Source organism: Myxine glutinosa, chromosome 3, assembly GCF_964187855.1.
Source record: "Myxine glutinosa chromosome 3, kmMyxGlut1.1, whole genome shotgun sequence".
Classification (NCBI taxonomy): Eukaryota; Metazoa; Chordata; class Myxini; order Myxiniformes; family Myxinidae; genus Myxine; species Myxine glutinosa.
The window spans coordinates 108,768,056-108,792,994 of NC_136263.1; the positions used below are offsets into that span (position 1 = coordinate 108,768,056).

At 45.1% G+C, this 24,939-nt stretch overlaps 1 protein-coding gene across 1 annotated transcript in view; it reads left to right on the forward strand.

Moving 5' to 3' along the window:
- LOC137414288 (nuclear receptor coactivator 2) overlaps window positions 1-24,939 on the forward strand; it is a 167,984-nt gene that overhangs the window by 24,630 nt on the left and 118,415 nt on the right. The window contains exons 2-3 of the mRNA XM_078773596.1: window positions 12,879-12,924; window positions 15,261-15,376. Coding sequence (XP_078629722.1) covers window positions 15,297-15,376 — 80 coding nt within the window. The 5' untranslated portion in view covers window positions 12,879-12,924; window positions 15,261-15,296. The remainder of the gene's footprint in view (window positions 1-12,878; window positions 12,925-15,260; window positions 15,377-24,939) is intronic.

Below are 24,939 nucleotides of genomic sequence, written 5' to 3' on the forward strand. Positions count from 1 at the left end.
AAAGGTGGAAGGCAAGGAGATAATGGGGGCGGGGCGAGGAAGCGCACGATGAGACAACAGCACACGTGGAGAAAGGGAAATAAATGTGTTTTGTTTGTTTTTGGGGGAGCTGGGGGGGGGGGTGGGGTTAAAACGTTAGACAAAGAGTAGATGTTCGGGGGAGAAGGGAAAAATCTAAGAACCAAGCAAAAACAGCGAAGGAAGGAACTTAAGTGAACAAACTTCGACGGGGGAAGCCTCAGGCTACAAGGCTACAAGGCCGCACACGCAGGGCAAACAGAAGCGATTAATTTATTACGAGTTACAGGAGATTCAAACCAAAACGAACTAGAAACAAACGATAACACAAAGACGATAAAATAATGAGTGGAAATTTGACCAACACACAAATGGAAAAATAACAACTTTGAATGCCAGGAGAGAACAAAGTCGAGAGAACAAAGTCGAACAAAGTAGAGAACAAAAGTCGCCTCCTCGATCGCGAAACCTGGATGGAGGGGCGCAACAAATCACGTGAAGTGATGACCTTTAAGACCTTTTAGACACTTACGACGCTTTCAATACTTTAGACACCTTTTAATCCCTTCACCCTTCTGACGTTTTATACCCTTTAGACCAGGGGCGGGCAACCTTTTCAGAGTGAGGGCCAGATGAGACTTTTGGAAGGAGATCGCGGGCCGGAGTGAAAAACGAAATCTCAGAATTACTATATTTTGTTTACATGAATAGATTGTACAAAAATTGCATTGAACACTCTACAAATCAATGAGACTGCTGGTGCTGTTTGCCATGAAGAAGTATTTCCATGTCTGGCTCGATGGTTGAGGTAGACAACAGAAGAATGTCATTGAGGTGGCGGTCCGAGAGTTGGGAGCGAAGGTGAGACTTCGTGTACTTCATTTTCGAGAAGAGCTGTTCACAGCAGTAGGTGCTGCCGAACATGGCCACAATGCGTTGGACATGGGCAATGTATTTTTGAAAATTGTTAGAAGGGAGAACGGTGTCGCGGAAGAAGGACAATGGAGAAGAGGTGCGGAACTTCGCCTTCATTTCATCGTTGCACTGCAGCTCCACCAACTCCATCTGTAAGGAGGCAGGGGCGTCTTCCACGGGGAAGTCAAAGGGAGCAGTGAAAAGCTTGAAGTCCGCAGCCAGCACCCTGACTCCTGCAAAACGGGAAGCAAATTCCTCACGTAGAGAGTTGACGACACTAACGCAAGTGCCCAGGTCCACATCGTCAGGGGCACATGCAGCAAGGCGAGGAAAATGCACAAACTGACCAGAAGCCAATTGAGCCTCCCACAAGCGCAGTTTAACCTCGAAGGCAGTGATGTGCGCGTACATGTCTGTCACGAGAATGTCTTTGCCTTGCAGCTTTATGTTGAGGGTGTTCAGGTGCGCCATGATGCCATGATGTCCGTGAGCAGGGCCAGGCGAGCTAGCCACCGCGGATCAGAGAATTGATCAGCGTGGGGAAGGTTCTTCTGACGTAGAAAGGTGGCAATCTCCTGCTGTAGGTCGCACACCCGAGACAGCATGGCCCCACGACTCAGCCAGCGTACCTCACAGAAGTAGAGCAGGTCGTTGTAGTGCACGTTCACCTCGTCCATCAGTGCCTGGAACTGACTGGTTAAGGCTGCGGGAGAGGATGGAGTTGACGACCTTCACCACGACAGACATGACACCAACGAGGTTGGCAGACTTAGCGCACAGGGACTCTTGGTGGATGATGCAGTGCATCTTGTTAATGGGCTGAGTGTATCCGGCGGCTGCACAGTGACGCACTAGCAGCGAAGCGGCGCCCTTCTTCTCACCAACCATCGCCGGGGCACCGTCGGTCGTCACACACACAAGACGGGAGAGGTCCAGGGAGTGCTGATCAACACACAGAAGCACGGCGTCGCAGATGTCTTTCCCAGTGGTGGTGTCGCGCAGCGGGACAAGCTGGAGGAATTCCTCACACACTTGAAAGTCAGCGGTGACGCCACGGATGAAAACGGACAGCTGGGCCGTGTCCTTTGTGTCGGTGCTCTCATCCAGAGCGAGGGAAAAGGCGACGAAATTTGAGCTGCGTGTTTTGAGTGAGTCGTGCACGTTTTCCGACATATCCTCGATGCGGCGACGAACGGTGCGGGACGAAAGGCTCACGTTCTCAAAGGCGGAACGCTGCTCTGGACAGACGGAGTCCACTACAGCGAGGAGGCATTCCTTGATGAAGTCCCCATCCGCGAATGGCTTCATTCGGCGAGCAAGGATGCGGGAGACTTCATAACTGGCGCGCGTCACCTTTTCGGCCTCAGTATTCTGCTTGCGGAAGAGTGAAGTTTGTTTCTCCAAGTTGCCTGATAGTCTAACCATGGCGTCCTTCCTTTCGGTGGCAGACACCGACGCGAAGTTTGACGAGCGGTGCTCTGTCTCCCAGTGGCGGCGCACGTTGTACTCTTTTAGGACAGCCAAAGTCTTCAAGCATATGAGGCACTGGGCCTGTCCAAAGCGCTCGATGAAGAAGTACTTCTCCCACTCTGGGTTGAAGATCCGACGCTCGAGGTCCACTTTCCTCTTCTTAACACGCTGGGTCGCAGACATGATGAGCTGAAAAGGAAGAAAATTAGGTATATCAGCAATGAATAAATGATGTAACAGCAAGCAATCTGGGGCACAAAAAATCTCGGAAGACGAATTGTACAGATGAATGTATTTATTTTGCGCGCACGTGGCCAACGCTGAATATGACACAGTTTCACCGTAAAACTGAAATACAGGAAATGAATCAGTCTGCATACTTTTTTTTTTTAAAGAGTTCGTTTTCCTTTTAAACAAAAGTTCGTCAATTTCGTTTTCCTTTTAAACAAAAGTTCGTCAATTTCTTTTTTCTTTTACAAACAGAAAGTTCGTTATATATATTTTTTCTTTACAAATAGAAAGTTCGTTATATTTTTATTTTTACAAATAAAAAGGGAGAATAAAATTATTTAAACGCAGCAAATGAAAGATAATAACATGTTCTAACAAACAAAACAAAGCAAATTGAAAGAAAGTGAAAATTGAAATAGGTTTAGAGAACTCTGCGTCGCTTACCTCTTTGTTGCAAGTTATTTGTCCCAGACACCAACGTTTGTCGCAAGCTGACTGAATCGGAAGGACGTCCGTATCACATGCCGGCTGATTTGAAAAGACCGCCTATCAGCAAGCAGGCGGTGTCTAGGCAAGACAGTTCCCCGTGCGCATGTCTTCCGGAAGAGGACGGTGCTGAAGACAAAATGTCCCTTTCTTGAATTCAGACCGGCTAAATATAAACTCTTACATTTACAAATGATATGAGTTTTACTGGGAGGTCCGCGGGCCGGATTGCAATAATAAAGCCTAGCAGGGTGGCGGGCCGGACGCTAAGCCTTCGTGGGCCGGATGTGGCCCGCGGGCCGGGGGTTGCCCGCCCCTGCTTTAGACCTTTACACCCCTTAAGTCACATTCGACCCCTTAGACCCTTACACATTTAGACCCCTTACACCTTTCAGACCGATTAGACAGCTTGGACCCTTGACCATTTATAGCTTTACACCACTTGGACCTTTTAAGATTACAAATAAATAATATCACCAATAATAATATTACAAACAACAATTGTACAAAATAAATGTTTGTGTTATGATTGGTGTAAATCATGATAACACAGTATCTCATGTACATTGTACAGTCAGATCATTATCCTCAGAGTTAAAACAAGCCTTGCCTCTTTACCGACGCGAGCCAATCCACGCTAGTGTACTGTATAAATTTAAACCACTCTATCATCTTGTCAGACTATTTGGCTGCCAACGTGTGTGCACTTGATTGAGGATTTTTACATTTATGGGTTTGTACATTTGTGCATGCACACAAGTTATTTTGTCTTCACTCTGAGACAGAAAAGTGCTTACGCATGTGTGTACAGGGGGAATGCAAAGGTTGAAGTAACTGTTCCAGTCCTGGATTTACTGAAGGCAGGAGCATGGTGCACAGACCCAGTTGCTTCAAACATTTATAAATCTTATTTTATTATCTTCGGCCTTTTAGAATTTATATCACTTATTCTATTGTTGAGAACCGGCCACAAGTTACAGACATATTTTCATATTTTTGCAAATAACTTGATAACCCTTGTACATTTCTTTGGTTGGTAGTCAACCGGTGAGATACACTACTACTGTCAGCCATGTTTAGTCAGCCGATGTGGGGGTGAAAGGGGGCACGGAGGGAAATAAAGAAAAACAGAAAAACATTGACGTCAGAACATAAGACTGATAAAATTATCTTAAATTCTCAATTTTATCATTTGCTTTTTGAATTAACCTGCAGTGGATTCGCAGGATACTTTAGGCCTTAGAGGTATGTGCACTCTCCTTTGAGTTGCTTAAACGGTTAGAATCCTGACCCAGCTCTAAACTGTCACCCTGGTGATTTGAATGCAGGGAGATGCAAATTATATGTGAGCCGTACCTCGGAAGGATGTTGAGCCAGAGGACCCGTCTCTGTCAGGACTGGTTGTCGGTGGACGTTAAAGATCCCACGGTGTCTTTCATGAAGAATCAGCGAGTTATCGCCGGTACCCTGATAAACTTCACTTTCATCCGAATGTCGGGCCTGGTTCATGAAAGCTAGTTCATGAAAGACTTGCGCGAAATCGTTTCTGGGATTGATCCGACATGAGTGTGGGAAAAATTGGGGCCGTTAACAAAAGTAGTACTAGTAGTAGTTTTGAATCACCCTGTACATACTTTTTCCAAGTTTATTTTTGTCCTGCGGTCAATGAAGTAGTTTACAGTTCCAATTTAGTGTATAGTATTTTATGGGGCCTTTGTGGTACAATCTCATTGTTGCAAAGGTAGTTTGGTTTGTGGATGGGAAATACTTTTAGTAGCCCAACATTTGTTGTTGTTTGATAGGTGGCAAACACTTGCCTGCACTTTCCTTTCATTCCAGAGTATCTTATTGTCAGTGTATCATTTCAAGAGGTGTTTTAAGGAGATTGGTGTAGATGTTTCTGTTGAATTTATTTATTCACATCCTGGGTTCACCATACATAATCAGTATGTTAATGTGATACGAGGAAAAGGACGTGCAATGTTTCCATTTCATCATGCTGTGTGAACATTGTGAGAATGCTCCACTGATCCCAGAGTCGGTGTGGATGCTTTGGCTTGGCATGTTAGTCTCCACATTTGAGATAAAGGTTAATGCTCAATATGCATTTTTCCCGGTGTTTTCCCCGGTTTAGAATAGGTACACCTTTTCCATGCGTGTCATAAGAGGCGACTAAAAGGGTTGGCGTCAGGAAGGGCATCCGGCCATAAAACATTGCCTCAAAAAGGAAACCATGACAATTCCAATTACATGTGGGCAGGGTTACAATTTCATGTGGACAATTGCAGCCCAAAGTACCCCGTGGGGGTCCTCACCCTCTCTAGTCAAAAATCAAGGTGGGGAACCCGATCGAAGCAAGGGTGGAAATCACTCCATTTATGACGACGAAACGTCTGATGCCCGATGTGGAGATCTGTTTCTGAGGTTTGGGACATGGAATGTAGGGACAATGACGGAGATCAGGAGAAGTGGTGGAAGTATTGGTCAGAAGAAGAGTGGACATATGGTTGTGTGCAGGAGACGAGATGGAAGGGAAGTGGTGTGGGAATGGTGAAGGGTAGGCAGGGACAGAAATACAAGTTTGTGTGGCAAGGTGCCCGGAAGGCGTGCATGGTGTTGGTGTCCTGTTTTCTGAGGAGTTTGCAGACGGTGTGGTGAGTGACTAGAGTGAGTGAAAGGTTGATGATTGTGAAAATGATGATTGGAAAGTTCTTGGTGAACGTCTTCTCGGGATATGCTCTGCAGGTCGGTCGGAACGATGAAGAGAAGGACAAGTTCTGGTGTGCGATAGAGAAGCTGATGGAAAACGTGAAAGATGAGGAAGTTGTTGTGGGAGGAGAAGACCTAAATGGACATGTGGGAAGGAGTATAGACGGTTTTGAGGGAGTTCTTGGGGGTTACGGATATGGTGTGAGGAATGGAGAAGGTGAAAGGATTTTGGAGTTTGCTGATGGAGCTGATTTGTTGATTTGTAATACTCAGTTCTAGAAAGCGGATAATAAGCTTGTTACATACACGTCAGGTGGGTCAACGACAACCGTTGACTACCTGATGGTGCGTAGGCAAGAAAGGGGGCACCTCCGGGACACAAAGGTGATCCCGGGGAGGAGGCTGTTTCACAGCATCAGTTGGTTGTCTGCGACATAAGGGTGAAAGGTGCGAGGAGAGCTCGGCGGGTGAAGTACCAACCGAGAATGAAGGTGTGGAGGTGGAAAGAGGTGATGGTGAGGGAGGCATTAAAAGAGAGGCTGGTGATGGAGGCATTAAAAGAGAGGCTGAGTATGGTGGAGGATTATGTGGTTGAGCTTGAAAGTGGTTGGATGTCAATGAAAGATAGTTTGTTGGGAGCCGTTGGTGAGGTATGTGGATGGACAAAAGGACCACCGAGGTACAAGGAAACATGGTGGTGGGATGATAAAGTTGGAAAGAGGATTGACAAGAAGAGGAAGAAGTTCAAGGAGTGGCAGAAGGCGAAGGGTACGGGGGCAGAAAAGGCAGAGCATGAAAGTTATAAGGCAGCCAGGAAGGCTGCAAGGAAAGAGGTAGCAAAGGCGCAGGAGGCATGTAGGAAAATGTTTGCAGAACACTTGGATTTGGAAGAGGGTCAGAGAGCGGTATTCAGGATTGCAAAGCAGATTGCGAAAGAGAGGTGCGATGTGATGTGGGTGAGTTGCTTGAAGGATGAAGTGGGACAATCGTTGTGGACTCAGATGGAATTGAAGGAAGATGGAGGAGATACAGTCACGTGAAAAAGTAAGTACACCCCATGTAAAGTTTTGACTTTTTCAACATATTTCAACATTCAGCTATTTGATCTTCATTTCAACAATATTGATAGATAAAGGTGATATAATATGACAAATATCATGAAACATTTACATTTTGTAGTCCATTGTATAATTGAAATAAACATAAATGCAAATTTCGCATGTGGAAAAAAATAAGTACACCCTTGACTCTAATATGTGGTATTGCCCCCTTTGGCAGAAACAACCTCAAGTAGGCATTTCTTATAATTGTCGACCAGTCTCTGACATCGACTGGGAGAAATTTTTGCCCACTCCTCCATGCAGAATTCTTTCAGCTGTGCAATGTTTGAAGGGTTTCTTGCATGCACAGCTCGTTTCCAATCCCCCCACAAAATCTTGATGGGATTTAGATCCGGGCTTTGACTTGGCCATTCCAGAACCCTCCATTTCTTTCTTTTCAGCCATTCCTTGGTGGATTTATTGGTATGTTTAGGGTCATTGTCATGTTGCAAGGTCCACCTTCGGTTGAGCTTCAACTTCCCGACAGATGGCCTCACATTATCCTCAAGCACCCTCTGGTACAATGAAGAATTCTTAATGGATTCTATGGTGGTGAGCTGCCCAGGCCCTGATGCAGCAAAGCTGCCCCAAACCATAATATTTCCACCACCATGCTTTACAGTTGGGATCAGGTTCTTGTGGTCAAATGCTGTCTTTGGTTTTCGCCAAACATGTCTTCTGGTACTGTGGCCAGATAGCTCTACCTTTGACTCATCTGTCCAGAGCACATTGTTCCAGAAGTGCTGGTCTTTGCCTAGGTGTTCATTGGCAAACTTTAGTCTTGCCCTGATGTTCTTTCTGGACAGCAAAGGTTTCCTCCTGGCACACCTCCCATGTAAATCAAATTTGTGCAGCCTCTTTCTCATGGTAGACTCGTGCACTTTGACATCAACAGTGGCAAGAGCTACCTGTAGGTCCCGTGATGACATTCTGGGGTTCTTCGAGACTTCTTTCAGCATCTTGCGGTCTGCTCTCGGGCTGAACTTGCTGGGGAGGCCTGGCCTGAACAAGTTGGCAGTTGTTTGGAATCTTCTCCACTTGTAGATGATCTCCCGGACAGTCGAATGATTGATTTCAAATTGTTTGGAGATCTTTTTAAATCCCTTCCCAGACTCGTAGGCATCTATAACCTTCTTTCTGAAGGCCTCGGAGAGCTCTTTTGATCTCGGCATGGTGACGCCTCACACTTCAACAACAAAGAGTAAACCAAACTAAATGTCTGAGGTTTAAATAAGACAGGTTCCTCCACGATCCTCTCCAACGATGTTCTAATCATTTGCACCTGAGCTGGTGCACCCGATTCTAATTTTAGGTATTTGAAGTAGTGATAAATGTAGGGGTGTACTTACTTTTTCCACATGCGAAATTTGCATTTATGTTTATTCAAATTATACAATGGACTACAAAATGTAAATGTTTCATGATATTTGATATATTATATCACTTTTATCTATCAATATTGTTGATATGAAGATCAAATAGCTGTATGTTGAAATATGTTGAAAAATTCCAAAACTTTACATGGGGTGTACTTACTTTTTCACGTGACTGTATATACTTAACTAGAAGATGAAATGTAGTCATGCCACAGCGTGGATGAATCATTAATCAAGTAATAATAGACATGCAACAGTTTATCGTAGCTTCTTTTTATTACTCTCTAAGAACTTTAGACTCTCTAAGTACTTACTTTTTCACGTGACTGTATATGGAAATGCTGTTGAATGCAGAGAATGAATGGGATGGCAACACAGAGAGTAACCCAGTTTTAGGACCGGCAGAGAAATAACTGAGCAGGAAGTTGAGGAAGCGATGAAAGTAATGAAGAGTTGTAAAGTGGGAGGGCCGACTGGAGTTGTGGGAGATATGTTGAAGGCAGTGGGAATTTGGGGTGATAAGAGAATGACAGAGATCTGTAATCTGGTGGTGAAAGAAGGCCGCATTCCTGTGGATTGGGAACTGAGTACCCTCATCCCTCTATACAAGGGGAAAGGTGACCCTCGGGGCTGTGGCCCGTATGGAGCGATAGTTACTAGAGCATGGAATGAAGGTATTGGAAAGGGTGTTGGAGAAGAGTGTAAGGAAGAAAGTGAAGATAGACGAAATGCAGTTTGGATTTATGCCAGGAAGTGGAACGACAAACGCGCTTCTTTTTTATAAGGCAGTTGCAGGAGAAGTACATGGAGAAGAGGAAGAAGTTGATTCTTGGGTTTGCTGATCTGGAGAAAGCATTCGATAGGGTTCCACGTGAAGTAGTGACATGGGCATTGAGGAAGTCAGGAGTGGAGGAATAGTTGATCAGAGTAGTGATGACAATGTACGAGAGAGCGCGCACAGCTGTAAGGATGAAGGACGGGAACAGTGGTGAGTTTGAGGTGAAGGTGGGGGTGCATCAAGGCCACTACATCAGGGCCACCACATCAGGGCCACTACCAAGTCCACTACTATTTGTAGCTGTGATGGAGGTGCTGGCTTGGAATGTAAAGGAGGGTTTACCGTGGGAGTTGTATGCAGATAATCTGGTTTTTATTGTGGAAAGTATGGATGGAATGAAGGAGAAGATGAACAAGTGGAAGGAATGCATGGAGACAAAAGGTCTGAAGGTGAATATCGGAAAGACGAAGGTGATGGCAAGTGGTAAAGCATGTGGCGAGGTGGAAAGAACTGGGAAGTGGCCATGTGCTGTGTACAGGAAGGGTGTCGAAGTGAACTTCATTCAATGTACGCTGAGTGGGTTAATCAAAAATGTAGTGGTCTGAGATGGAAATTAACCAGTGTGGCGGCTACATTCAAGTGTAAGGTTTGCACAGAGGGAGCTGCAGATGGAGGAAATGTTGAGTTTTATCTTGGAGACGGCGTGAAGCTGGAAGGTGTGAAAACATTTTGCTACCTCGGAGACGCTGAATGGAGAAGGTGGATCAGACTCGGCAACGGTTGCTGTAATGAGATGTGCATGGAAGAAGTTTCGGGAGCTGAGTGGCATGCTGACGAGGATAGGAGTGTCGTTGAAGCTGAAGGGAAAGGTGTATGCTGCATGTGTGAGAAGTGTTATGATTTATGGGAGCGAGACATGGGTAATGAAAGTAGAGAAGCAACGAAGGCTGGAAAGGGTGGAAATGAGAATGGTTCGGTGGATGTGCAGAGTATCGTTGAGAGAGAGGAAGACAAATGATGAATTGCGAAAGATGATGGGAATAGAGCCTGTGATTGATGCTGTGAAGAGGAACAGGTTGAGATGGTTTGGTCATGTGTTGAGGAAGGATGAAAGTGACTGGTTGAGAAGAGTGATGGAAATGAATGTAGAAGGAAGTAGAGGACGGGGAAGACCGAGAAAGACTTGGCTAAAGGTGGTGGAAGAAGAAATGCGGGCAAGGGTGTTAACAAGGGGAGATGTAGAAAATAGGGCCAAATGGAGAAGATTGTCATGGGGCCCGCAAGGCTAACCCCCGCTCTCGCAGGGAAAATGGCCTTAAAATGCCTGTTGTTGTGTTGTGTTGTGCTCAATATGTATTTTCTATTGCATCGTGAAGGCTTTAGAATGAATACCTATCTGGGATTCTTAAGCTGTGTTCCCATGTGTTCTCAAGCTCTTTAATAATTCCCTTAATTTTGTTCCATAGGAAGATTATGGTGTTCACAGAAACCCCCCCCCATTTTGTGCAGGTAGCGGACTAGTTGACATCATGAGATAGCTGGCTATCATGTGATTACTGTTGTCATAGCAATTGCCGCAGACAGTGCCTTCAGATAGCGAATTGCACCGGCCCAAACGCTTGCACCACGTTCACACAACGTTCGCAGAGATTTAATTCTTGCTCCTAATCCACAGTCCCAGACAGATTAAATTGTCAATGGCTTTGACGTACAAATCTCTGTCTACACACAACTCGTCCCTTGAAACTGGATTCACTCTATACTAACCATTGCGCGAACTCTCTGAAGTCCCCATAACTCTGCATGTGTTTTTGCATTCTCTTCTTTTTCACATTCATTGGCACAACGTTTCGCATCGTGGAATGTTATTCATGCGTATTACGCTTCCATCTATCAATTGTACATTTGCTCGTGTGTCACAAATTGATTTGAAGTCTACTTTCCTTTTGCCAGTGGCAAAAGTAAATCTTGCAACTAATGCTGCTTGTTATGCTTTTTATACTTTTTGTTGGTACATCGATCGTTAATTTCGGCGTCCGGTTTCTTTTTTTGGATTCCTCTCATTCAGGAGCACCCTGGCTAATGTGCTGCAATTATCTCTGCTTTTTCTTTTTTTGTAAATCCCTTCTCCATAAACAAAGGTTGGTTTCAAGGGCTGGAATTTATTTGATCCAAAACTACAGATTATATCTCTGTGGTGTGGAGGGAGAATGCATGTCATGATTATTTGAAGTTGTGGGCTTCGCCCGTTCATTCCCCAAGGGATGGGAGAGGCTATTGTGGTCGGTCTGGTGTCAGTCAGTCAGTGAGTGTGTGATTGGAGAGTCTGAATGCAGATCATCAACTTTATAAAAGATCATTCATATACTCAGATCCCGGTGTGTACCCTGGTTTAGAATAGGTACACTGTATCCCTGCGCATCGTAAGAGGCGACCAAGGGTTGGCGCCAGGAAGGGCATCCGGCCATAAAAACATTGCCTCAAACAGGGAACCATGATTGTCATGGGGCCCGCAAGGCTAACCCCCGCTCTAGCGGGGAAAATGGCCTTAAAACGATCATTCATTCATATTCATTCATATACTCAGATCTACTCTAATCTATATATTCCAGCAAGGCTTCACATTGTAAAATGCTCGGTCAAGTTTGCGGATTTTCATCTGTAATAGAGTTTATCTCTGTAGCTCAGTTTGCCTAAACGCCATTTTTTTTCCTTAATTTTTCTATCGTGCAAAATTGTTGCCCATCTTCTCACCAACCAGTCTAAGTTTCGCTCATTTTTCACAAAATCTTGAAGTGTGATTCCTTTTGTCATGAACTGCTGCAATGAAGGTTCAATGTGATCTTGAGTGTTAAGGTTGATTAAATATCTTGGCAAACTGAAAACTTTACTGCTACAGGTTTGTCAGGTAGAGCTTGTTTATGACTACAGTGCTTTAGCAGCTGCTGGATGTTGTTTTTATACCTTCGTAGCCGAAGGCCGGAGGCGTTATGTTTTCGGGTTTGTCTGGCTGTTATCGTTGTTTTTGTTACCACGATAACTTGTGAACCACTGAAGGGATTCCAACGAAGCTTGGTACAAGTATAGACTTTGGAAAAAAGGATGAACGGATTTAATTTTGGGTTCAAAGGTCATATTTCCTTTATTGCAAATCATTTTTCAGACCATAACTCGAATTGGAAGTATCTGATGTTTTCTCTTTTGATTTTCTCTTTTGATTTTCTCTTTCATGTTCTCCCTCATGTGACCTTCATTTTTCATATCACTATTAATTGAGATCAAATGTGACCGTGGATTCACATCTAACCCCAGCAGAGGTATTACCCATTGACGCATTTGCGTCAAATTCTGTTTTCTCTATGGTTTTGTTTTTCGGTATGATGGGGTTGACAGTGTGTGAGCCTACTTTCACTTAGATGTTGTGTGTTGTCCTCTACACTCCTCCAACTACCCCCCGCCCCTCCCACCTCATCCTCCTCTTACTCACACACCATCCTCCTCTTCCAGCACAGTGCAATTATAAGGTAAATGGTTGGGCCTAGCTTGGTATAATAGACGATTAAATGAATGGGATATGGAAAAAGCCAAAGCATGATGGGCCAAATGGCCTCCTTCTATGTCAAGTTTCTTTGTCATTGTCACAGGTCTACCTGTCTAATTTATTCTTCTTTTCTTTTGCATTTCTACAGGTGATTTCAATTCACAGTTGAGTTATTCTCTCATTTACTGAGATATCAGGACACTTCAACTACAGTTGTAGCCACTAACTTTGATTTCATTTGACTGGGTTTGCAGGAAAAATGATTGCTGAAAACGCTGGTGGTTGATTGCCTATTTGATGGTAAGGATTTCATCTTTATCTGGTTACCCCACGCACACGAAGCGAAAAGCAGGGTTAATCAATTGGTACAGTTTGTCTGTCTGTCTGTCTCTACAAACGTCAGTTTATGATTGAGGAACAATTTAATTGTAATTGAATGTTGTATTTTGAACACTAATCGGAAAACGAACCTGTAGTTTAGCAGTAGGTTGGCTCTGAATTAGTCCCGATCGCACAGGAGCAGAGAGGAGCGAGATAATTGTTTTACTCTGTCGAGCAGTGAAACAAAATTTAAAATCATTCCAAACAGGAAACTGACTGTTTTTAAGGATGTCATAAAAAATCACAAACAGCAAGCACAAATAACTAATATAACATGTTTAATAAGGTGGTGTAAAAGATGCTGCACCAATGGCGGTTAACTTCTGCATTTAATATTTTTCTACGACTTCTAAAATCTTTCTTTATTTCAATTGAATTATACACGTGATCACTGTAAATCACAAATCGCCCAATTGGCACTTTCAAAAACCTTTCGATCAGCAGTACTTTGGACAAAATATTATGGCATTTTATCTCGACCAATCAAATTTGCTGCTCGCAGACTGCGACCATGTCCTTTTCCTCCCCAAGACCGCGTGGGTTAAAGTGTTCTATGAAGTCTCTAGTTATGAATGTGCTGGCACACGATTAAATAAGAATGGGACTTCATATGCAGGATTATTTACTTGCGATCGCCAACATTTGTACTAATTGCATGATACCAGTTGATTGCACTGAGTTTTGATCTTCATGACATTCCTGAGCTATGTTTATAGATCCGTTTCTCGCCATCATGTTCAAAGCCGTGCGCGTCGTCACAGGCACCGTTATATAAAACAGTTGTATTTGTTGGCAGTGCGGAAAAGTAGAACAGAGATGTTTAGAGAGTTGAAAAAGGGAGATAAATTGTGTGATGCACAGAAAATGGCAGAGAAGGTCACCCACAAGGTTAAATAGAATTGCATGACCAGGGGAAATGTGATTCCCCTTTATTCGTTGTTGTTGAGAATTGGCAGGATAGTTTGGTTGATCACGTGCTCGTCCCCAGAGCTGTCTGGTATTTTCAATTCAATCCTCATGAAATTATCTGATGAAAACTGCTGCCTGCCGCAGTGTCTACGAGAGGGGCATTGCATTGTGCTGTTACGCGTCGGAAGGGACATTATTATTATTATTTGGTTTTCCTTTTTTTGCATTTTTGTATGTCAAATATATATTTTAAAATTAGATATGGCTGCTTGCCCTAAAGCCTTTGGGGCCACTCGAGATGGGGTCTACACAAAGGAAAGTATAGATATTATAGAGAAAGGACGAATCTATTGACATTCTTCTTGAATTGAGGTCGGTTGGGATAGAGGGGAAAGCAGGATGAAGGTAAACTGTTCCAGAGTGATGCCGTGTGAGGGGGGAAAAACCTAGAATACCTCATAGTCTTACTCCTTGGGACAGATACAGTGTATGGATGGGAAGAAACTGCCAAACGTGTGGAGCGACAAAGTATGCTCAGGTAGAGATGACTGCTTACTGGCTCCAGGTTATGTCAAAATGCCCACACGTAGGATCGGTGACCTTGCCCCAATTCGGTGTCTTCCTCGTTTTTGATTACCTCAATGACGAATTCCTATGAACAGTCGACCTCTAATGGCGACATCAAAGCTGAAACTGAGGTTGCAGTGTGAGCCGATGCTCATTAAAAAAAAAAAAAATCGGAATCGGAATCTCAAACAAGTAGTTCCATTAATGTTTTCCCACAAGTATGTGTTTCGGTAATATTATGCAGCCACAACGTGGCTGTCGATTGGCATAATTATTAAGAAGCTGGATGACCGTTACTTTTGGTGTATATTGTACTTTAATGTCCTGCACTCAAATACAGGACTGTATGTGCAAGAGCCCTCAGTGGAAATGTCGAATTTCCTGCTTTTTCAGCTTGTCCTTCCTACGGTAGCTGGATGCAAAGCAGTTTCGGTGGGAGGTTTCATATTAACGCAGGCATTGTGAAAGTGGGCAAGCTTGAGCACTTGGACTTTCGTTTCATGAAGAAGTACAAATGGACTAAGGGCAGACAGAATTTTATCGATAATGATACAAGTTTTGGGTGGAAGTTTAATCTATCTCAATTAATTGGAAGAAGCAATCAATAATAAAACTTCACTAAGCCTGTATAATGGAGCATTGTTTTGTGTTATATTACAATATCCTCTGTTGACATGACTAAATTGTCACAAATGATGAGCATTGTGGTGATGACTATTTCTGTCAAATTGTACATTGAACGTGATTGTGATTATTTAATTTGTATATATGAATGGTAGTGATCTGCTTGTTTCAAGAGGCAACAAACCACAGACATGAGTGGTGCGATCGAGTCAAGCTCGGCTGAAGGCCGGAAAAGAAAATCCTCCCCCTCAACGGAAATTCAAGGCCCCAGGTGAGAGCATAACCATGGCAAACAGACACTTTTCTCTGAAATTGTAGTTTTCACGCCAGGATAATAATATAATATGAGTTCCTTTCAATGCAGGAGGGAGGCCATTAGGCCCATCAATCCTGCCTATGTAATGCTTGCCAACTTACAGTTGTTTGTCCATGCTCTATCGTTTTAAAAGAAATGCACTAAGCAAGTAAGCACCACATACCATTCTTAGTCTTTGGTATTACTTGGCCGGGGTCTGAACTGTCGACCTTCCTGACTCAGAGCGGACACTCAAACCATTACGCCACTGAGTTTGCATGAAAGCACCTCTGAAAATTATTACTTTGGGATTTGATAGCGTAGTGTACTGACAATTGATTAGAGATCTTTGGAAAACATTTTGCTAATAAGTACAACCAGGACAGTTTATGGGAAGCTTCTTGATAAATCGAAGCGGTTAACATGGCAATGAGGAGGCACCGAGCATGGTAAAACAGCGCAACTCTGCCTTTCAATGCTCTTTCGTATTTGAAAGGAAACGTGAGGGGCACATGAGTGCTTATTGTCCCCCGTCGCACCGCGGAGCGAAAGGGGGACTATGGTTTTCCCCTCTGTCCGTCCGTCCATGCGTGCGTGTGTAAGCGAAGGACCACATTCGAATTTGGTGTGGGTGCAACCCACGTCAAAATCCAAGATGGCCACCGCCATGTATGTCTGATGCCATGTATGTCTGAACCTTGTGAGCGGAATATCTTGAAAAATAAGCGAAGTACCAACTTCTAATCTGGTGTGTGGGTGTATCTAGGCATAAGGAAGTACTCTATTGAAAATTGGGTCGCCACGTCAAAATCCAAGATGGCCACCGCCATGTATGTCTGAACCTTGAGTGGAATATCTTCAAAAATAAGCGAAGTACCAACTTCTAATCTGGTGTGTGGGTGTATCTAGGCATAAGGAAGAACGCTATTGAAAATTGGGTCGCCACATCAAAATCTAAGATGACTGCCACCATATACAGATAGTTCCCGACCTACGACGTATGCGACTTATGACCCGGACGTACGACGACGGAAACGACGGGCGGGAAAACAATTAAAATACGTTAAAAACAAACGAAAAGGAAAGAAGAAGCGAGTGAGAAAGCATGGTGGTGAGAGACGCTATGACGTCACCGCTCTTCAGGCAGCTTCTCCCACACGAGGCAGCATCTCAGTTATTAGCTCTTTGTGTTTCACACTGGCAACATCCCTTACACTCCGTAACTCAGCCAAACCAACGATTACTCTACGACTACTGCCCTACTAGTTCTTCGCTGTTTATACCCTACTGCAAGCATCATGTCTAGCAAGAGACGTCTACCCATGGGTGGTGCCGATAAGAAGAAGAGGAAGGCGATCAATCTTGAAGTTAAGCTCAAAATGATTGTGCAGCATGAGAACGGTAAAAGCGTTACCGCCATCTCACGTGACCTTGGCTTCTCCCACTCAACGGTGTCTACCATCATCAAGGACAAGACTCCGTAAAGGGAATGGCTGAGGGGTTTGCCGTTTTCAACAAAGGACTACAGCTGTTCGAGAGCATGGACACCAACGTTGATCGCTTTTCCAAATTCGATCGACAACTTCAGCAGACCCTGGCGTGTTACAGGGAAATTTACGATGAAAAAAGGAAGCAAACAGTTCAGCCAACTCTCGACGATTTCTTTAAAAAAAAATATCCTACCGCCACCGCCACCACCTCCGCCCTTTCCGTGTCTCCCAGACCAAACTCGTCACCATCAACTTCGTCTTCAACCACCGATGATTCTTCAACGATAGACGACCCCGGCTCCTGATTTCAATATTATTGATACACTGTACATTTTATTTAGTACCTATTAAACTGCATTGTATACTGTATTTGTACATATTTTTTGTTTAATAAATTGCTATAAAATGTCATTTTTTTTTTTATTTCACCCAAATAATCCATGAATACGTACTTGAATACATATCAATACATGGTACATAATAAAGTCATATCGGCGCTGAATGACCCTATAGGTCCCAGTGCCTTGCCGTTGGCCTAAATCTCATATTCCATTCAAAGTCATATGATGGAAAACGGACTTAAAAAATGTCCCAAATAATCCATGAATACGTACTTGTATACGTATATTAATAGGTACATGTAATTCAAGCCAATAATAGGTACATGTAATTCAAGACATAATACTAACTTGAAATACATGTCCCATGTAATTAACGTCATGAGACTAACACATGATACAATGATAGTACACGTACTTTGGAGCTATGATCCAACTACTACCTGAAAAATACAGGTCCACAAAAGGGGGTCCGACTTCCGACGGAACCGACATCCGACGGACATGACGGAACGTAACCCCGTCGTAGGTCGGGAACTATCTGTATATGTCTGAACCCTGTGAACGAAATATCTTGAAAAATAAGCGAAGTACCAACTTCTAATCTGGTGTGTGGGTGTATCTCGGCATAAGGAAGAACCCTATTGAAAATTGGGTCGTCACGTCAAAATCCAAAATGGCCACCACCATATATATGTCTGAACCTTGTGAGCGAAATATCTTGAAAAATAAGCGAAGTACCAACTCCTAATCTGGTGTGTGGGTGTATCTCGGCATAAGGAAGAACCCTATTGAAAATTGGGTCGTCACGTCAAAATCCAAAATGGCCACCACCATATATATGTCTGAACCTTGTGAGCGAAATATCTTGAAAAATAAACGAACTACTAACTTCTAATCTGGTTTGTGGGTGTATCTAGGCATAAGGAAGAACGCTATTGAAAATTGGGTCGCCACGTCAAAATCCAAGATGGCCGCCTCCATGTATGTCTGAACCTTGTGAGCGAAATATCATATCATAGCATGTTTTCTGCGTCTTCCACTTTGTCAACTCACATCATTTCCCCGACGGGGGACCTAGGCGTAACGCTTGTTTATAAGATGATTCGTTATCTTGTATTTTCACTACAATGCATTCGTATGTTCTCCTCTGTGATTTTTCTGTGATGTAGCAGCTTTAAACTTGAGACGCTTTGTGTCAGCACTTGTTATTCTGAATGCGGTCAACAAGATCTTTTGTACATGTGTAACACATGAGATGTTTTGTTTTGTTACCATCGGCTGAGGAGAGAATATTGCATTTGAGTCCGGTTGTTTGTCTGTCTGTTTGTTTGTCCACACAGAATAAATATGATTTTCTCTGCAACTGTTAGTCCGATTGACAGGAAATTTTCACCATAGGTGCAACTCCACCTGTAGAATTTTTTAATGATAATTATGACGTCATAGGTCACATGGTATGGCCGCCATCATGACGGAACAAAGAGAAAGGCGTCAAGTTGAATCCTCTCAATTTTATCTTATAAGTTTGCCTCCTTTCTTCTGTTTTACACAGCTACATTTCTTGATGGCCTCAATACCTAAATTTGTTTCATTCGTAAAACTAGATTCCATTGGAAAACCTGATCTTCTGCCTTCATTTCACCAGCTTAATTATTTACTTCTCTTCCTCCTATCTTCCTAATTTGATACAAATATGATGTTGTGTTCTTATAAAACAGAAAATAAGAATTTCCTTCCTTGTGCTAGGTTGATGATATTTTAAAGGACAATTTCAATGTTTGGAAGTGAGCATTGAGTTTTGATTTGTGCAGGGTGATATGGTAATGGTTTCTTGTAGAGATTTGGAGATGCAGCAGTTGGGCCTCAAGGTGAGTGCACAGGAGGAGCAAGGCCAGAATATAACTGATAAAACTGTACTTGCAGGGAGCAAGAAGCAGATCCTGAGATTTGGCATGGTGGGGACGAGGGGTGTATGCTTCGTAACACTTGAGATGAAGGACGTGCACCATAACAGTTGAGGTCAGCACAAAAAGGACATGACCCTGCAGAAAATTTTCAAGCAATGGTCGGCTTTGAATGCCACCTTGGAGATCGGATCTGCCCAAGACAGGTTTTATCTGATTGTGTGGCCCAGGGATGCCAGAGATTGTACCTTTCCAAGGGGATATTTGTATCTTCCTAAACCCCAGAAATACATTAGGGGATCTTCCAGCTGGACCTTTTGGAGGGTCAAAGTGAGATTATGGGTCTTGTCTGTTGAAAGACTTGTTTAATATAGGATATCGATGAACAGTGGCTTATTTTCTCAAGATTAGCAGAGGGAGATACTGCTGCAGTCTTCCTGGTGGAGGCTGAAGGAAGGTGAGGGATGATTCCACCCAACAGAGTTGAGCCACATCCATGGTTATATCCTACGATATTAAATACTAGTGTAAAGCCCGTCAAAAATGATGTAGGCCAAGAGCATCCATTCACCACCATCGCAGCACAGTTGTTAAATAATATAACTCCCAGGCTTATGGATTTACTTTTGTTTCATAAAGAAAAGTATGATTATTTTAGAAAGATACTTATTTTCAGTGATAACGGAATTTCAAATAGCAAATAAAACATTTCTATATCCGCAAGTCATGCTTTTTCGGATTCGATCAGTTGCTTTATAAAAAATAAATTATGTTGATAGAACCAAAATCATCCATCTATCACAGAAGTTCCTTGAGATATATGTTGATAACTGAAAAGTGAGCTGAGTCATGCTATGCCATGCCAGACCATTCTGAGCCGTGACGAACTGTTCCGTGTTCTGAGCTGTGACGGAACGGCTGCGCGATGCCGTGTGCCAGACAGTGCCGTGACATGACATGACGTTACGTGTGTGGTGTGACATGATGTGTACCGGATTGTGCAGTGTTCATGACATGCCATTCCGAGATAGGCTGAGCAGTGATGTGAAGTGCTGGATCGTTCTGAGCCATGCCATGACGTGCCGTTCCGAGACTGTCCGAGCAGTAACATGCCGTGCCGTAGAATACAACTCACAGGCATGTGGACTTATTTTGTTTCTCAGAAAACTATGACTATTTTAGAAATATATTTATTTTCAAAGTGACAACGGAATTTCAAATGACTGAGTAAAATTACTCACCCGTATATATATTTACTGCAAATAAAAGTTACTAACATCTCACCTCCAGTGTTATAGTTGTGAAAACAACCGGAGCTGTCATGCAATCAACCCAAATTCAGGTGCTTGGAGTGAAGGCTTTGGACGGCATAAATTCACATTTTTCGAGTGGAAACAAAATGGTGAATGGTGCTAACACTGATATTGTATTGGCTCCCTTTCAGTGACAAATGAGAGGTCACTTCCTCCGTGACAGAGAAATAAATACACCAAACTTTTATTTACATTTATACATATATACAGTCACCTGAAAAAGTAAGTACACCCCATGTAAAGTTTTGACTTTTTCAACATATTTCAACATACAGCTATTTGATCTTCATTTCAACAATATTGATAGATAAAGGTGATATAATATAACAAATATCATGAAACATTTACATTTTGTAGTCCATTGTATAATTTAAATAAACATAAATGCAACCAGCTAATCCTAACCAGCTCAGGTGCAAATGATTAGAACATCGTTAGAGAGGATCTTGGAGGAACCTGTCTTATTTAAACCTCAGACATTTAGTTTGGTTTGCTCTTTGTTGTTGAAGTGTGTGGCGTCGCCATGCCTAGATCAAAAGAGCTCTCTGAAGCCTTCAGAAAGAAGGTTATAGATGCCTACGAGTCTGGGAAGGGATTTAAAAAGATCTCCAAACAATTTGAAATCAATCATTCTGTTGTGGAAATCATTCAAGTCCACAACTTTAGTCCATCTGTTGGTTTAATTCCATAAAGACCTTTGACATCATTCTGCAAATACAGGAATGCAATAGAAATAAGGTTTGGCATCACATAGGTCAATCCATAATATAGTTCAATGAAAGCAAGCGTAATATTCTATGCGGTACGTACCGTTAGCGAGTCTACTAGTCATTGTAACATGTCACAGGAGAAGTCGCCTAGAGCAGCGGCCGCATCGGGTCTTATAGCCGTGCCCCCCTAGCGGTGTCAGCGAGCAGCGAGCATCACCTGGGTTCAGCGTTAATACGATTTCACTACATTCTCCCCACCGTTAGAATTACACTGCCGCGCGGCTAGAATCGAGTGAGCGTCAGCACTAACAGGGTGCGGAATTATGGTATCAGTCGGCCCAACCGTACCGGTCCGGGCGGCGAATTTCCCTGCCAGCACGGGTCCGAAATTCCCCGGGTACGGCATCACGTAACCCAGAGACCCCGGCGTCGGAGTAGCTGCCGGAGTCAGGTGACGGGGGGGGGGGGGGGGGGGGGTACCACCAAGCCGTCAGGTAAGGGTGGATGTGGCGAAGGGAGGGTCGGCAGATGTTCAGTGACGGAAGTGTCGGAAGAGTCCATAGTCTCATAGATTGGCTCGTCCGGTTCCTTATAAGGGTCGGTGACCCCACATGGGGCAAGATGGCGTACGGAGACTGTGGACTCACGCCCATCTGCCGTCATCACACGTGCATGCTCGGGATTAGCCTGGAGTACCTGCACTTTGTCCACTAAGGGGTCGTACTTGCTCGTGCGAACCGCCCGTTTGAGATAGGCCGGCCCGGGCTCAGCGAGCCAACTGGGTAAAGACCGTATACACCCCGTGCTCCTCGGGTGGTGGAAAAGTCTCTCGTGGGGAGTCTGGTTGGTGGCCGTACATAGTAGAGCCCTGATCGAGTTCAGCGCCGCAGGTAGCGACCAAGCCCATTTATCGAGGCCCCGGCCGAGGGTCCGGCGTTTGAGCACGACGGCCCTCCATATAATCCCGTTGAAGCGTTCGATCTGCCCATTCGCTTGGGGTCTGTACGGCGTGGTATAACTAGAAGCGACGTTATTTTGGAGCAAGTAGCCTCGCACTTCCTGAGACAAAAAGACCGCACCCCAATCAGTATGCTATGCACGTAGGCCGGGTACCCAAACATAGAGAACAAATTCTGCAGGCATCGCATTACCGTGGCAGCCGTCATATCCACGCATGTATAAGCAAAAGGAAACCGCGAGTACTCATCGACGATAGTGAGCAGATAGCGAGAGTTACTCGACACCGGCAACGGGCCCTTGAAATCCATCGCCAATCTTTCCCACGGCCGCGTAGCCCTAACCAGCGTCCCCATGGGAGGGTTATAGAAACGTGGTTTGATTTCCGCACATATAGCGCAGTCGCGACAGATACGGCGGATATCGTCAATCGAGTACGGTAGATTGCCACGTCGCACAAAATGAGCGAAACGCGTTACGCCCGGATGCCCCGCAGTTTCATGCAAAGTGTGTAGGCCCTCCAGAGTGACGATGCCCGCGCACGTAACCGGTCTCGATAAGGCGTCGGCGACCTGGTTATCCTTCCCCGGGCGGTATTTGATAGTGTAGCAGAAGTCGGCAAGCTCTATACGCCAGCGAGTGATTTTCTCATTCTTAATGCGCTGGGCGTGTAAGGTGTCGTACATGAACGCAACACTTTGTTGGTCCGTGATGATTTGGAAGCATCGCCCGAGTAAGTACGGGCGCCATCGCCGAATCGACTCGACGATCGCGTACGCTTTCTTTTCGACAGACGAATGTCTCCGCTCAGCGGAGGTAAGAGTCCGTGAAAAGAAAGCCACCGGACGCCCTCCTTGGGAGAGGGTCGCCGCTATGGCATGATCCGAGGCATCACTTTCTAGGACGAAAGATCCGCGATCGTCGATCGTCGCCACAGCGGCACTGGCGATGTCGGCCTTAAGGCCTCCAAAGGCCGCCAAAGCGGCCTGACGCAGAGGGAAAGTGTCGCAGGCCACAAGGGGGCGAAGTTTCGCGGAGAAATTTTGGACCCACTTAGAGTAATGGGCGAATAGCCCGAGAGCGCGCTTCAGGGACGCCCGATCGCTGGGAGGGGCCATGTCGAGCAGAGGTCGCAGACGCTCCTTATCCGGAGCGACAGAGCCATGGGTCACGGTGTACCCCAGAAGATCTATCTTGCGTAGGGAGTATTGACACTTAGCCTCGTTCATGGTTAAGCGATACCTCTGCGCGACCTCGAGGAAGCGCTTCAGATTAGCATCATGGTGCCCTTGGTCATACCCACAAACCGTAAGATTGTCTAGATGGACGTAAACATCGGTCAAGTTCTCCCTCGCAATGAGGTCATCCATGGCCCTCTGAAAACAGGCGACCCCGTTCGTCACCCCAAAAGGCAATCGAGTAAACTGGTACAACCGTTGCCCCGACTCAAATGCGGTATAGATACGATCGGCCCTAGAGATAGGGATCTGATGATGAGCACTACGGAGATAGAGAGTGCTGTAGACAGAGTATTGGGCCACCTGTCGCACCAGCGCGTCCATCCCCGGAAGGGGGTAGGCATCCAGCTGTGTAAAGCAGTTAATCGTTTGGGAATAGTCGATTACCATGCGTCCGCGGTGTGCTTCGCTTCGCACCACTAAGACCTGGGCCCGCCACGGCGACCGGCTAGGTTCTATGATACCGTCTTTCAAGAGCTGAGCCGTCTCTCCCGCAATGAATTGGATGTCTGCTCGAGAGTAGCGCCGTGATTTTACCGCCACAGGTGTACAGTCGGAGGTTAAATTGGGGAACAGCGAAAGTGGCTGGATTTCCATTTTCGCTAGGGCACACACAGCAAGCGTGTCAGGCCCACTAAACTCCATTTCCAGTCGTCCATGTCGCTTCAGAAAATCGTGTCCCAACAGAATATCAGCACATAAAGCAGGTAAGACCATGAGGTGTACATCTGGGAAAACCCGTCCCTTTATCACGAGTTTCAATCGACATTCCCCCTTCGTGCTGAGCCGAAGTCCCTGGGAAGCCATGAATATCCGTCTCGTAGCCCCCAAGACCTGCCAACCATGCCTGTGCACTAGTCGCTGATCGATAAAACTATCCGTAGACCCTGTATCCACCAAGGCATGCACACAATGGCCCTCGACCATGAGGGGAATAATGGCTTGAGCCAGGCCGGACGAGCCTGCTGGGAGTGGGACCGAACCACCCGTGTGAGTCGGTCGCGCCTCGCGGGTGGATCCTATGCCAGCTGCAGTTTTCCGGGCGTCAGAGGGTGTCCGTGGAGTTTCGTATAAGTTGTCAGGGAGCGTTCCCATACAATCGGCAGTTCTGCGGTCGTTGCCGGAGTATTCGTTGTTCATGGGGCATTCGTTGAAGCTGTCAGAGAGCTTTCCCATGCATTCCGCAGTTTCGCGGTCTTTGGCGGAGTTAGAGCCGTCAGAGAGCTCCCCCATGCGATCCGTTGTCTTGCCATTCAAAATCGCTGTTTGACGAGTATGGGCCTCCGTAGTTTGTACCAAACACGTGTCGCCGCCAGAGGACGCTGTACACTCTTGAGAGACGTGACGGTTACGTACCGCTGGGGTTTGGCGTAGCCCCCAAGTCCCTCGCGTTGCCCGGAGTCTAGTCAAGGACGCACGTTCCGTGTCCGATTGAGGATGAGACAGTTGTGGCTGTTCGGTGTCTCTTGCCAAGGTCGGTTGGGCGACCAGGGGCCCGCGAGGAGGGGCACTGCCCTTCAAAGCCGGGTAAGGCGCCGTGTTCCGTGCTCGGCCCATAGGCTCTGCAATAAGCCCATTCAAGGTCA